Raw genomic sequence first — 15,131 nt, forward strand, 5'->3', positions numbered from 1 at the left:
GCCGGCGTGATTTTTTCCGCCCATGACATCGAAGCCTTCCAGCGGCTTCAAGAAGTGCACCCAGTGCGCCCGGGTTATCTCGCTCACTGATCGACACTCGTCGTGTCTTCAGTGTCTGGGGGCCGAGCACCGCCCTCAGAACTGTAGTCTGTGTTCCCTTCTTCAAAGGCGGACTCAGGTAGCGAGACTAGCCCAGTGGAACGTGTTGTTCTCGGGCTCTTCGTCGGCATCGGCACCGGGATCTTCGAGTGCATCGACGTCGTCAGCGTCCAGACCATCTTCCTCGGCCGCCCCTGCATCGAGTGCATCGAGGCATCGGGCCTCTGCATCGGCGCCGAGACATCGGATAGCTGCATCGACGTCGGTGGTACCAGGACCTCGTCTGCTGATGTCGTCGGACGGTGGTGCATCGGGTGGAGTGCAGGTGAGGGCTGTCCATTCCCCTGCTGGTGGCGGTGAGCCCTCGGGTGGGTCTCCTCCTACCCTGAGGGCTCCTGCGGTACAGCCCCCCCGAGATCGACCTTCTTCAGTCTCGGCCCCGAGGAAGCGACGGATGGATTCGACGTCCTCCTCGTCGGTGCCGGGGAGCTCCGGTGACATGCTTCGGAAGAAATCGAAGAAGCATCGACACCGGTCTCCTCCCCATGTCGGCACCGAGAGCTCTGGGTCGCCGAGGGATTCGGCACCCAGCAGGCATCGGCACCGAGAGGACCGCTCACCCTCTGTTCAGGAGGTGTCGATGCGCTCCGCTCTGGACAGCCCGGTACAGCCTCCACGCCCGTAACAGGTCCTGACGTCGACGCCTGCATCGACCTCACAGCCTTTCTCTACAGCCGCTCTAAACGAGAGCCTCCGGGCCGTTCTCCCAGAGATTCTGGGAGAGCTGTTGCGCCCTACCCCTCCGGTACCGCCGGTGCTTGCGCCTCCGGTACCGTCGAGCGTGGCGCCGGCTGGCCCATCGCCCAGGTTGAGGTCCCCGACGTCGGTACCGCGTGCGGTACCGACCGCGGCCACCTCCCAGGAAGGCTCCCCGACTACGTCGGCGGAGGGAGCTTCGCCGATGCGGGCGAGGGAGTCTACCTCTCGACGCCCCCATCGTGGACGTGGCTCCACTGAGTCGAGCAGGGCGAGGTTGCAGACACAGGTTCGTGAACTTGTGTCTGACACCGAGGGTGAGGCCTCGTGGGAGGAAGAGGAAGATCCTCGATATTTCTCTGACGAGGAGTCTGAGGGTCTTCCTTCTGATCCCACTCCCTCTCCTGAAAGACAGCTTTCTCCTCCCGAGAGTCTGTCTTTTGCTTCCTTTGTCCGGGAGATGTCTACGGCCATCCCCTTCCCGGTGGTTGTGGAGGACGAGCCCAGGGCTGAAATGTTTGCGCTCCTGGACTATCCTTCTCCACCTAAGGAAGCGTCCACTGTTCCCTTGCACCATGTCCTGAAAAAGACATTGCTTGCGAACTGGACCAAGCCATTAAGTAATCCCCACATTCCCAAGAAGATCGAGTCCCAGTACCGGATCCATGGGGACCCAGAGCTGATGCGCACTCAGTTGCCTCACGACTCTGGAGTTGTGGATTTGGCCCTAAAGAAGGCTAAGAGTTCTAGGGAACATGCTTCGGCGCCCCCGGGCAAGGACGCTAGAACCTTAGACTCCTTTGGGAGGAAGGCCTACCATTCCTCTATGCTCGTGTCCAAGATCCAGTCTTACCAGCTCTACACGAGCATGCACATGCGGAACAATGTGCGGCAGTTGGCGGGCTTGGTTGATGCTCTTCCCCCTGAGCAAGCCAAGCCTTTTCAGGAGGTGGTCAGGCAGCTGAAGGCGTGCAGAAAATTCCTGGCCAGAGGAGTTTATGACACTTTTGATGTTGCGTCCAGGGCCGCTGCTCAAGGTGTGGTGATGCGCAGGCTCTCATGGCTGTGCGCCGCCGACCTGGAGAATAGAATCCAGCAGCGGATTGCGGACTCGCCTTGCCGTGCGGACAACATTTTTGGCGAAAAAGTCGAACAGGTGGTAGAGTCTCTCCACCAGCGGGACACCGCATTCGACAAATTCGCCCGCCGGCAGCCTTCAGCTTCTACCTCTACAGGTAGACGATTTTTCGGGGAAGGAAGACTGTTCCCTACTCTTCTGGCAGGCGTAGGTACAATCCTCCTTCCCGACAGCCTGCGGCCCAGGCTAAGCCCCAGCGCGCTCGCTCTCGTCAGCAGCGTGCGACTCAGCAAGGCCCCGCGGCTCCCCAGCAAAAGCAAGGGGCGAGCTTTTGACTGGCTCCAGCAGAGCATAGCCGACATCCAAGTGTCCGTGCCGGGCGACCTGCCAGTCGGAGGGAGGTTGAAAGCTTTTCACCAAAGGTGGCCTCTCATAACCTCCGATCAGTGGGTTCTGCAAATAGTCCGGCAAGGATACACCCTCAATTTGGCATCAAACCCTCCAAATTGTCCACCGGGAGCTCAGTCTTACAGCTTCCAGCACAAGAGGGTACTTGCAGAGGAACTCTCCGCCCTTCTCAGCGCCAATGCGGTCGAGCCCGTGCCATCCGGGCAAGAAGGGCTGGGATTCTATTCCAGGTACTTCCTTGTGGAAAAGAAAACAGGGGGGATGCGTCCCATCCTAGACCTAAGGGCCCTGAACAAATATCTCGTAAAAGAAAAGTTCAGGATGCTTTCCCTGGGCACCCTTCTCCCCATGATTCAGCAAAACGATTGGCTATGCTCTCTGGACTTGAAGGATGCCTATACACACATCCCGATACTGCCAGCTCACAGACAGTATCTGCGATTTCAGTTGGGCACCCGCCACTTCCAGTACTGTGTGCTACCCTTTGGGCTCGCCTCTGCGCCCAGGGTGTTCACAAAGTGCCTAGCTGTGGTAGCAGCGGCACTTCGCAGGCTGGGAGTGCACGTGTTCCCATATCTCGACGATTGGCTGGTGAAGAACACATCCGAGGCAGGAGCCCTGCAGTCCATGCAGATGACTATTCGCCTTCTGGAGCTACTGGGGTTTGTGATAAATTACCCAAAGTCCCATCTTCTTCCAGTGCAGAACCTCGAATTCATAGGAGCCCTGCTGGATTCTCGGACGGCTCGCGCCTATCTCCCAGAGACGAGAGCCAACAACTTGTTGTCCCTCGTCTCCCGGGTGCGGGCGTCCCAGCAGATCACAGCTCGGCAGATGTTGAGATTGCTGGGCCACATGGCCTCCACAGTTCATGTGACTCCCATGGCCCGCCTTCACATGAGATCTGCTCAATGGACCCTAGCCTCCCAGTGGTATCAGGCCGCTGGGGGACTAGAGGACGTGATCCACCTGTCCACGAGTTTTCTCGAATCCCTGTATTGGTGGACGATTTGGACCAATTTGACTCTGGGACGTCCCTTCCAAATTCCTCAGCCACAAAAAGTGCTGACCACGGATGCGTCTCTCCTGGGATGGGGAGCTCATGTCGATGGGCTTCACACCCAAGGAAGCTGGTCCCTCCAAGAACGCGATCTACAGATCAATCTTCTGGAGTTACGAGCGATCTGGAACGCTCTGAAGGCTTTCAGAGATCGGCTGTCCCACCAAATTATCCAAATTCAGACAGACAACCAGGTTGCCATGTATTATGTAAACAAGCAGGGGGGCACCGGATCTCGCCCCCTGTGTCAGGAAGCCGTCAGCATGTGGACCTGGGCTCGCCGGAACGGCATGGTGCTCCAAGCCACATATCTGGCAGGCGTAAACAACAGTCTGGCCGACAGACTGAGCAGGATTATGCAACCTCACGAGTGGTCGCTCAATTCCACAGTGGTGCGCCAGATCTTCCAAGCGTGGGGCACCCCCTTGGTGGATCTCTTCGCATCTCGAGTGAACCACAAAGTCCCTCAGTTCTGTTCCAGGCTTCAGGCCCACGGCAGACTGGCATCGGATGCCTTCCTCCTGGACTGGGGGGAGGGTCTGCTGTATGCTTATCCCCCCATTCCTCTGGTGGGGAAGACTTTGTTGAAACTCAAGCAAGACCGAGGCACCATGATCCTGATTGCTCCCTTTTGGCCGCGTCAGATCTGGTTCCCTCTTCTTCTGGAGTTATCCTCCGAAGAACCGTGGAGATTGGAGTGTTTTCCGACCCTCATCACGCAGGACGAAGGGGCTCTTCTGCATCCCAACCTCCGGTCCCTGGCTCTCACGGCCTGGATGTTGAGGGCGTAGATTTTGCCTCTTTGGGTCTGCCAGAGGGTGTCTCCCGTATCTTGCTTGCTTCCAGGAAAGACTCCACTAAGAGAAGTTACTTCTTTCATTGGAGGAGGTTTGCCGTCTGGTGTGACAGCAAGGCCCTAGATCCTCGCTCTTGTCCTACACAGACCCTGCTTGAATACCTTCTGCACTTGTCTGAGTCTGGTCTTAAGACCAACTCCGTAAGGGTTCATCTTAGTGCAATCAGTGCATACCATTACCATGTGGAAGGTAAGCCGATCTCAGGACAGCCTTTAGTTGTTCGCTTCATGAGAGGTTTGCTTTTGTCAAAGCCCCCTGTCAAGCCTCCTACAGTGTCATGGGATCTCAACGTCGTTCTCACCCAGCTGATGAAACCTCCTTTTGAGCCACTGAATTCCTGCCATCTGAAGTACTTGACCTGGAAGGTCATTTTCTTGGTGGCAGTTACTTCAGCTCGTAGAGTCAGTGAGCTTTAGGCCCTGGTAGCCCAGGCCCCTTACACTAAATTTCATCATAACAGAGTAGTCCTCCGCACTCACCCTAAGTTCTTGCCAAAGGTCGTGTCGGAGTTCCATCTGAACCAGTCTATTGTCTTGCCAACATTCTTTCCCCGTCCTCATTCCTGCCCTGCTGAACGTCAGCTGCACACATTGGACTGCAAGAGAGCATTGGCCTTCTACCTGGAGCGGACACAGCCCCACAGACAGTCCGCCCAATTGTTTGTTTCTTTTGATCCCAATAGGAGGGGAGTGGCTGTAGGGAAACGCACCATATCCAATTGGCTAGCAGATTGCATTTCCTTCACTTACGCCCAGGCGGGGCTGGCTCTTGAGGGTCATGTCACGGCTCATAATGTTAGAGCCATGGCTGCGTCGGTAGCCCACTTGAAGTCAGCCTCCATTGAAGAAATTTGCAAAGCTGCGACGTGGGCTTCTGTCCACACATTCACATCTCATTACTGCCTGCAGCAGGATACCCGACGCGACAGTCGGTTCGGGCAGTCAGTTCTTCAGAACCTGTTTGGGCTTTAGGATCCAACTCCACCCCCCGAGGGCCCTGTTTGTTCTGTTCCAGGCTACACTCTCAGTTAGTTGGTAACTTTTTTTAGGTCAATTTCTGTTATGTCCTCGCCGTTGCGAGGCCCAATTGACCATGGTTGTTGTTTTGAGTGAGCCTGGGGGCTAGGGATACCCCATCAGTGAGAACAAGCAGCCTGCTTGTCCTCGGAGAAAGCGAATGCTACATACCTGTAGAAGGTATTCTCCGAGGACAGCAGGCTGATTGTTCTCACAAACCCGCCCGCCTCCCCTTTGGAGTTGTGTCTTCCCTTAAGAGTATTGTCTTGCTACATACTGGACTGGCCGGCTCAAGCCGGTTTCGGGCGGGAAGACGGCCGCGCATGCGCGGTGCGCGCGGGCGCGCGAGGGCTAGCAAAGGACTTTGCTAGTGAAGATTCCGATTGGAGGGGCTGCCGTGGACGTCACCCATCAGTGAGAACAATCAGCCTGCTGTCCTCGGAGAATACCTTCTACAGGTATGTAGCATTCGCTTTAGAGGCTTCAAATACTGAAGAGGCAGTGGAGCTAGCTGGCCATTAGGCACTGTGAAAAGTTGAGTGCTCTCTATCGCCCCCTGCTGGTTGATGGACACAGCCCATACGTAATGGCTCTATCTGCTATGACTAAAGGAAAGAAAATTATCATGGTAAGAACCTAATTTTCTCATGTAGTTTTTGACTGCATTCTAAATGGTTGGTATTAGTTTCCATTCTGGTGAACCTCCCTGCCTGCAGGGCTACAGGTTATCAAAAACACTTGGCTCTGTATTTACTTCATTGGTGTCTCCAAATAGCGCACAGTGGTTACCAAGTACTTTGTTAGAGCTTTTAATTGGCCCGTAGAGGCTTTTGGTGCATCTACCAGACTCATATTTGGAAAGTCCAAATACGAAGGTGTGAAACCCTTAAGAGAGAAACTTCACTGGCTTCCACTCAAGGAACGTATCGAATTCAAGATCTGCACGATAGTACACAAGATCATCCACGCAGATGCCCCACTGTACATGTCTAATCTTGTGGACCTACCGCCCAGAAATGCCAAGAGATCAGCATGTAAATTCCTCAATCTGAACTTCCCCAGCTGCAAAGGACTTAAATATAAGCAGGCATGCGCCACTACCTTCTCCTACAGAAGTACACAGTTATGGAATGGGTTACCCTCAGCCCTAAGAACTATAGACAATCTAAGCAACTTTCGCAAATCTCTGAAGACACATCTCTTCAATAGAACCTGCAGAAAGAACCCATAAAGACACAATTCACCTCCTAAACTATCCAATCTAACACCATCTTCTCTAACTCCTCATCCATCTTCTGCTTACTTTTGATTGTATCCAATATCCTGTCATGACTTTGTCATAACAATACTCTGTAAGCCACATTGAGCCTGCAAATAGGTGGGAAAATGTGGGGTACAAATGCAATAAATAATAATAATAATCTCATTAAGATATGCTGAGTTAGAATACTGCTGCTTGTAGACCAAAGTGGTCAATCTTCTCCCACTATAGGTGATCTGCTATATATTTTACTTTTGTGTTGTCTAAGAAGATGTGAACTTGTCCTAGACCTTAGGGTCTTGAGTATATTTCTTTTGAAAAAAAAAATCAATTTTGCCCCGGTGCTTTGACCTGGTTTAATTCAAATGTACAGATAGAATGGGGGTGGGTGGGGGCTTGACAAAGTTTCTATGAACATTGCACTGTAGAGCAAGTGTGTTAATGCAGAATACAGTATTTGTGAAATGATGGTTGGTTGTACCAAATTGTTACCTATATAGCATCAGGCATATTAGTCTTTAGAGAAAATTTGTGATCTATTACTTCAAACTTAAATGACAATGTTTTCTTTTAAACCAGGTGTATTCTTTTATCTGAATCTGTGATAATGAGCCAAGAACATGATGGGCAAACTACTCCCTATCTGAATGATCTGGTGAGAAGCAGGGTAGCAGATTGTACTGACTGCAACAGTGTGGATAAACTAAATCCATCAAATATCTCTCCTAAAATGGAAAATTCTCCCAAAATACTCTTCAGCCATAATATGGATGTCCCAGAGAAAGATCCAAGTTACCTACAAGTGGATGATGCACTTTGTCTTGAGTCAACAGAGACTATCCCATTAAAGGATCATGCTAATTCCCTGGTAGAGAATAACTGTCCTTCCATGGAGATAGTGGATCTGAGTACAGAAATCAAGCCAGTTATAAATGACTTATTTGAACTGATTACAAAATCCACTTGTAATACTGATATTGTTAGCATGGATCCTTCTACAGCTGCCACAAAAGTACTTGAATCTCCATCTGCTTCTAAAGGATGCTACAAATTTGACCCTGACCAGATTGATTTGATTGATCCTTTCAAGCCAAGGGAATCAAAACTACAGAATTCTCCAGCTGGTATTTCCAAATTCCTTGATAGTGGCCCTGAAGCCTCAAATGAATCTGTGACGTTGAAAATTGACACTTCTGATGGTAACACTATCAGAAAGCCATCTCCCAAGAGCCTAGGAAAGAGACCACCAGGAATAAATGATGGCTCTAAGACACCACCAGTAGTCAAAAAGAAAGTTGAAAAGGTTGTGAATGAAGAGGAAATGTCAGAAGACATCCATGCTCCCAAGGCGTCTTGTACTATTGAAGGGGATCGGTGTGATTCTAATCTTAATTCATTTACTTCTGAAGTTTCTAAAATTCCAAATGTGACTAAACTTCCAAAACCTAGCACTGAAGACATCAGCATTAGACATGAAGGTGATATGTTGCCAAAGAAACCCGAATCTGTTTTGGGAAGTCTGGTGGAGGAGAAGCCTGTTGTGTGTGACAATATAGGAAAACAAGATCCTTTAAGTCTGTAAGTAAGGACTGTTCATCTTTTGTTTAAATCACTGTAGGTGGTTATCCACCAGCTCATTGTGACTCTGGGTAAGTCACTTCAGGTACAAAAGAAGTAAATTTTCCTTTTCATCCAGACAAATGAGTTGTTAGTTTTCCAGCGGATGGAGGAAGAAAGTAGTTCAAAGTAATTTGCCCCAAAAGGGTATCATACAGCATAGAATGTTCGGTATTTTTCTCGGTCTCCAAGTGGACAGTGATTGGATTGTGCAGGATCTTCTTGGTGCTTGTCTGCCAGCTTCTTTCCTGGCTAGTTCTGGGTATCAGTTGAACATGGGGTTAATGCTGGTCAAATATGCTCACTTGAAGAAGTTTGTTTTAGTAGTACTGGGCCCGTCCTCCTACCTTTCCATCCCCTCCCCGTCCTCCCGCATTCCTTCCACATGTGGCAACTTAAAGGAATTTGTTTCTTTTATAATCTTATTGAGCATTTCTGTTCCATTTCATAAAACTTACTGTTAGTACATTTGGAAGCTGAATTTTTCTAGCCATTGTCGACCAGAGGAGAACTTTTGCCCTGCCCTCCTCAAGCAATTCTAGCTCTTCTCTTTTAGCACACTTATTTTCCTGTTGGAAGCTCTCTTGCAGTACGTACTTTTACCTTCTCTTTGTGGTTTTTACTTTTTTTTGCGATACTCTCCTGTACGTCTTCATTCCTTCCTCTGACGCTGCCGTGTTGTGACGGGTAGTTGTCTTGTCCCCTATGTTAAGCACAGTGTTGATTACTGGTCTGCACTAATGTTGGCTGACTATATCAGTGAATTTTCTTAATTTCCATTGAATTCAATTCCAAAAGCTGCTGTGTATCCTTATTGCCTCTTTTTTTTTTTTTTTTTTTTTTTTTCCTTCCCCAATTAAATTAAGTTCCTCAGCAATCCTCCAGATCGTTCAAGACGCTTGGGTTATGCACTCCTACCAGCAGAGGGAGACTGAGAACACTAAAACTTCTTATACAAGTAGCCTGTGCAGACCTTCTACTAACCAGTATTTTCTCAGTCTCAGCAGAGGGTAGATGTGTGCAGCCTGTGCAGTGTACTCAGTCTGGTAGGCCGTTTGGGGTTTCTAGGTTGGGTTGTAAATGTTAGAGAACCCACACTTGGATCTCTATTACAGGGTGTAAGTCCTAAGGGGCTTCTTATTCCCTGTGGGGTGTCACACCCGGGTGGCTGGGTCCCTCCCCCTGTGCTGTTCCTCTGGAGGACTGCTTGACCTCGGCTACAGACCTCGTTCTGTACCCTTGAGGCGTTTAGGCATCAGCAACGAGGTTTAAAAAGAAAAAAAAAAAACGTTTTTAAAAGGCGGCTATTTTGGCCGTTCTTGTGGCAGTCCAGAAATAAAACGTCTTCAAGGGCGTTCTTGCCTTAGGCGGTTTTGCCTATTTGTCAGAGCACAAAGCAACTGTTTGTTTTTTATTGTGTTCGCGGCCATTATGTTTAAGCCGGTGAGGTGTCGGTTTTGCGTGAAGTGCGGCGTTGAAGTGAAAGGTGGCCAATGTAAATTTTGTGGGGAGCCTACGTTGTCAGCGCTCTTGCCCCCCGTGCTTTCCCCTGAGTCGGCGGAGGTGTTGGGCGGCGATTTGACCGCACATTCCGGGCCGGCAACGGCGGGGCCGGTTTTGGCGGGAAACGCAGCCATTTTGGCTGCGCGTAGACTGCGGGAAGTGTTGTTGGGGCTTCAGCAGTGTCGGGGGGGGGGGGGTTCTCTGGTTTCCCCCCTGAGTTTGTTTGGTCTCTGTATAATGCCTGGAGAGCTGGCCCCTCTCAGGCTGTTTGTTACCCGTAGGCTGCTAGCTCAGTGGGAGTTAAGCGCCCGCGGGTGGATATTTCGGAGCCTAAGGAGATACTTTCTCTGCCTGTGTCGGAGGTTTGGAGTGACCCAGGAGAGGAGGCTCTCTTAGATGAGTCTGAGGATCAGGATGGGCTAAGGCCTGGGGAAGATTCTTCAGTGGTTCTCATTTTTCAATAGGACGAGTTGTTAGAGCTCATTGATCAGGTGATCTCTACTTTGAAGTTTGCTCCGGCGGCCACTCCCTTTGCGGAGGGACCCCAGGTAGATATCTTGGTTAAGGGGAGTCGGAGAGCCTCCCGTTCCTTTCCCATGAATTCAGACATTAGAGACATGGTTTTTCAGGAATGGTCTGTGCCGGAGGCTGCTTGTAAGGTGTCTAGGGCTATGGCGCGGCTGTATCCCTTGCCTCCGGAAGATTTGGCCCTGCTTAAACCACCTACTGTGGATGCGGTGGTTGCGGCGGTTACTAAGGCTATGGCCATTCCAGTGGATGGCGCTACAGCCTTATGGGATCCTCAGGAAAGGAAGCTAGAGTCCTTTTTGAAGTGCAGCTTTGATTTGTCGGCTTTGGCCTTGCAAGCCTCGGTGTGTGGGGGCTTGGTAGCCAGAGCTTGTTTCCGTTGGGCGGAGAAGCTCTTGGATGAGCCTGCGTTAGGACTGGTTTGGTTCAGGACCTGGCCAAATTGGAGATGTGGTCTTCATTTTTGGCGGACACCCTTTATGATTTGCTAAGGGCTTCGGCTAAGAATATGGCTCTGGCGGTGACGGCTCGCAGGGCTCTTTGGCTTAGGGGCTGGGTGGCAGATGCGGCTTCTAAAGCAAAGTTGTGTTCTCTACCTTTCAAAGGTTCTATGTTTGGCGAGGACTTGGATAAACTGATGAGTTGTCTTGGGGATACCAAGGTCTCATGGTTGCCTGAGTTACGACCTAAGGCGGCTAGTCTGGGTGGTTCGGCTAGAGGTCGGTTTAAGGACGCGAGGCGGTACATGCCGGGCAGATTTGTATCGCCTTCTAAAAGCCGTTTTTTTCCAGCGGACGCAGTCCTTTCGAGGGGGTCGTCTCGTCGAGGAGGTTGGGACTCCTCCGGAGGGTGCCGAAAATGGTAATAAGTTCTCCTTATGAAGGTGTGCGGGTCCAGCCTCTGGTGAAGGTCGAGGCGCAACTTCGTCTGTTTTATCAGGGGTGGACCCAAATTACGTCAGATCAATGGGTGCTGGAGGTCGTTCGCGACGGTTATGCGCTTGATTTCGAGCACCCGCTGCCGGATCTGTTTTCTTCCCTCTCCTTGTCACTCTCGAGTCAAGTTAAAGGCTATTCAAGAGACTCTGGGTCGCTTAATCCAGTTGGGAGCTGTGGTACCCGTTCCTCGGCACGAGCAGGGAATGGGTTGTTATTCCATTTACTTTGTGGTGCCGAAGAAGGAGGACCAGTTTCGACCCATTTTAGATCTCAAGAGGGTCAATGGGGCGCTCAAGGTGCCATCCTTCCGCATGGAGACTCTGCGCTCGGTCATAGTGGTTCGTCAGGGAGAATTTCTCACGTCACTGGATCTCACGGAAGCGTATCTGCACGTGCCGATTCGAGAGGCCCATCAGCGTTTCCTTCGTTTTGCTGTTTTAGGGAGGCACTTTCAGTTCTGTGCTCTGCCTTTTGGTCTGGCAACGGCTCCACGCACCTTCTCCAGGATAATGGTGCTGGTAGCAGCGGCTTTGCGGGGGGTGAAGTTGCTTCGTCCTCCTCAGCGGCTGGTAGTTCCTCAGTGGGATCTTAATATTGTTCTTGACTCTTTGGCGGGTTCTCCTTTTGAGCCCTTGGAGTCTTGTTCGATAAGACCTTACTATGAAGGTGGTCTTTTTCGTAGCTATAGCGTCGGCTTGCCGGATTTCGGAACTTCAGGCTCTTTCATGTAGGCCTCCGTTTCTGTGGTTTTCTAAGGAAAAGGTTTTGCTGCGTCCAGTGCCTTCGTTTTTGCCTAAGGTGGTATCCTCCTTTCATGTCAATCAGGTGATTTCGTTGCCGGTCTTGGGGGACTGGACGGGGGATGCTTCCCAGCGTCATTTGGCGAAATTGGATGTGCGCAGAGTGTTGGTTTAATTGCGCAGGTCGGAGGAATTCAAGTCTTCGGACAGGTTATTTGTCATTCATGGGGGGCCCAAGAAGGGAGCGGCTGCTTCTAAGGCATCTATAGCTCGGTGGTTGAAGGATGCCATCTCTTCGGCTTGCATATTGCATGTCCGTACGGTGTCGGTGTGGCTCAAGGCACATTCCACTAGGGGGATGGTGGCTTCTTGGGCAGAGAGTAGTTTTGTTCCACCGGTGGACATTTGTAGAGCGGCGGTGTGGTCCTCCCTGCATTCTTTTGTCAAACATTACAGAGTGGATGTACAGGCAAGGGAGGATGCCAGTTTTGGAGCTGCAGTCCTGTCCTCTGGGCTTCGCAGGTCCCACCCTTAGATGTGTTTACTGCTTTGGTACGTCCCAAGCGTCTTGAACGGTCTGGAGGATTGCTGAGGAAGGTGAAATTAGGCCTTACCTGCTAATTTTCTTTCCTCTAGATCCTCCAGACCATTCAAGAGCCCACCCAGTGTATTGGACAGTTCAGGATGATATTTTCTTTAGACTTCAATTGCTGATATTTCTAGTAGCTCCTGTGATTTGGGTCCTGGAGTTTTACTAAGAGCAGTTTGTGGTACCATTTGTGCCCATCTGCAGTTGAATTACCCCGGGAGGAGATCTGAGTGTGGATTCAGTGGTTTTGTTTAGGTGGAGGTGTTTTGTTTTACTGGTTAGTAGGTCTGCACAGGCTACTTGTATAAGAAGTTTGTGTTCTCAGTCTCCCTCTGCTGGTAGGAGTGCATAACCCAAGTGTCTTGAAGGGTCTGGAGGATCTAGAGGAAAGAAAATTAGCAGGTAAGGCCTAATTCACCATTTTAAATATTACAAAATACCAGTTAGATTCCCCAGTATATAATCAAAAAAACTACTAAACATACAACAATACACCAGTGTCCCAACATCTCCCCCGTCCATCTGAAGTTTTCTGCAAATGTCTTTTTTTTTTTTTTTTTTCTTTTCAAAATATCTTTATTAATGCCAGACAAGAAGCTACAAAGCACTTTACCAGTTAGGGTTTACAAGATAGGAAAAAAAACCCAACACTCATGTTCGACGTACAATATAAACAGTGCCCCGCTTACCGCCCTGCTAAGCAACAGCCGTGCTTAGCTGCTAAACATATACATAATAAACGAAACCCATAAACTTGCCTCCTTCTGACTTTTGTTCTTTATTAATATAAAGTACCTTCCCAACCCCTCCCCTCCCTCCCTTCCTTCCTCCCTGTCTCCACTACCCCACCTCCTCCATATGAACCCCCACCTAATGAACCAAGGATTCTGAGAATTCTGAAGGAGGGCTCAGCCTCCCCTCGCCACCCAACAAAGAATAGGTCCTCCAGATTTCTCGATACACCTTTTGCCTGATAGAGGCAGTCAGTGAGTATAGCAGCTCCACCCAATCTGCCATCTCCTTCATCAACCTGTGCCAGATGTCTATCGATGGTAGAGATGACTCAACCCAGAATTGCAGGATACATTTTTTAACCAGAAGAGATGCTAATAAAACAGACTGGCATTTAGCCTCTGATAAACCTTCCCTTAGCTGGTCTACTTCACACAATAGTAGCGTTTGATAAGACCACTCAAAAACCTCTGTATAGCCTGTTCCATGACCGCCAGAGAGTGGGTCCACAATTTCGCCACAGCTGGACACTCCAGAAAGGAATGAATAAATGTACCCACTGCATCATGACATTTTACACACCTATCATCCTCCCACAGCCCCATTTCCTTCCCCCGCTGTCGAGTAATGAGTACTCTGTGAAGTATTCGAAATTGTATATCCTGAAGTGCCGCATTGGGTGTGATCCTAGGAATAATCTCAAAAGCCTCCCCCAAACGTTCATGCATTACCCCTTCTCCCAAAATGTTGCTCCACCCTAGGGCCAGTCCAGCTAAATGCTGAGCCCTCCAGGAGTCCACTATAGTTTGATACCACTGGGAAAGTCTATTCAAGGACACTGGAATGTCTAAAAACACAGTATCCATAGCCGTGAATCTTACCGGGGATCCCACCAATTGCGCCAGCTTCTGGCAATAGTCCCGCACCTGTAAAAACTGAAAAAACTGCTTATTGGTTAGGTTCCAAGCTCGCCTGATATTCTCAAAAGTCGGAAAAGTCTGATCCCCCAATTCCATCAAATGTCCTATATATTTACACCCTCCTTGAACCCAAGAGCGGAAAGCACTTTGCCCCATTCCCGCAGGAAACTCCGGATTATCTACTAATGAAAAGAATGGATATCCCTTCCCTGCTCCTCCAATCACTCCTCTCCACCATTTCAAAACTTTCCCCAAGGCCAAGGAAAAAGGGTTCCTACGAACACCCATCCCAAAATTCCTCTTGAAGCCTCCAAAAACAGAGAGCACGTCAAAAGGAGTCACCACATTATAAAGCCTAAGATCTGGAAGGCGGAGACCCCCCTGTCTTCTAGTTCGGGATAATTTAGCAAAAGCAATATGGGGGCGCTTATGCCATATAAATGAACCAACTATACTGCGGTACAACCCTTCCTCTCGCTGTGCCATCCACAATGGGAGCATCTGAAGCGGCTATAATAGCTTAGGAAGGAGCACCATATTTTAACCAAAGCTATACGGCCCCTAAAACTCACCGGAAGATCCTTCCACTGTGTACACATTCGCCGTATCACTTCCACCTTTCTATGACATTTTTTCTATATATCCACTCATGATCAGAGCTCAAGGATACACCTAAATATTTAATCCCTGTACTCGCCCAGAGCAATGGAAAGTCCTCTAAAGTAGTACTAAGGCACGGAGAAGCAACAGGTAAGGCTTCGGATTTCCCGAAATTAATACGCAACCCCGCGAAGTCTCCAAACGCTCATATTATCTCCATCACTACAGGCAGCGACGCCACTGCATTATCCAGTAACACCATGTCATCAGCAAACATATTGACACGATACTATTACCCATTCTAATTCCCTTCACCCCCTCCTCCTGTCTTATCCACGCAGCCAATGGCTCCAAGGATAACACAAACAGTCGGGAAAGAGGGCATCCCTGTCTAGTACCCCGCCCCAAGGATATACTAGGCATAAGAGC

The 15,131-nt window shown here is 50.0% G+C and overlaps 1 protein-coding gene across 1 annotated transcript in view; it reads left to right on the forward strand.

Annotated features, from left to right (window-relative positions):
* Positions 1-15,131, forward strand: part of TACC3 (transforming acidic coiled-coil containing protein 3) — a 237,909-nt gene that overhangs the window by 23,366 nt on the left and 199,412 nt on the right. Inside the window, exon 4 of the mRNA XM_030192179.1 lies at positions 7,115-8,113. Coding sequence (XP_030048039.1) covers positions 7,115-8,113 — 999 coding nt within the window. The remainder of the gene's footprint in view (positions 1-7,114; positions 8,114-15,131) is intronic.

The sequence above is a fragment of the Microcaecilia unicolor genome, chromosome 2 (assembly GCF_901765095.1).
Source record: "Microcaecilia unicolor chromosome 2, aMicUni1.1, whole genome shotgun sequence".
NCBI lineage: Eukaryota > Metazoa > Chordata > Amphibia > Gymnophiona > Siphonopidae > Microcaecilia > Microcaecilia unicolor.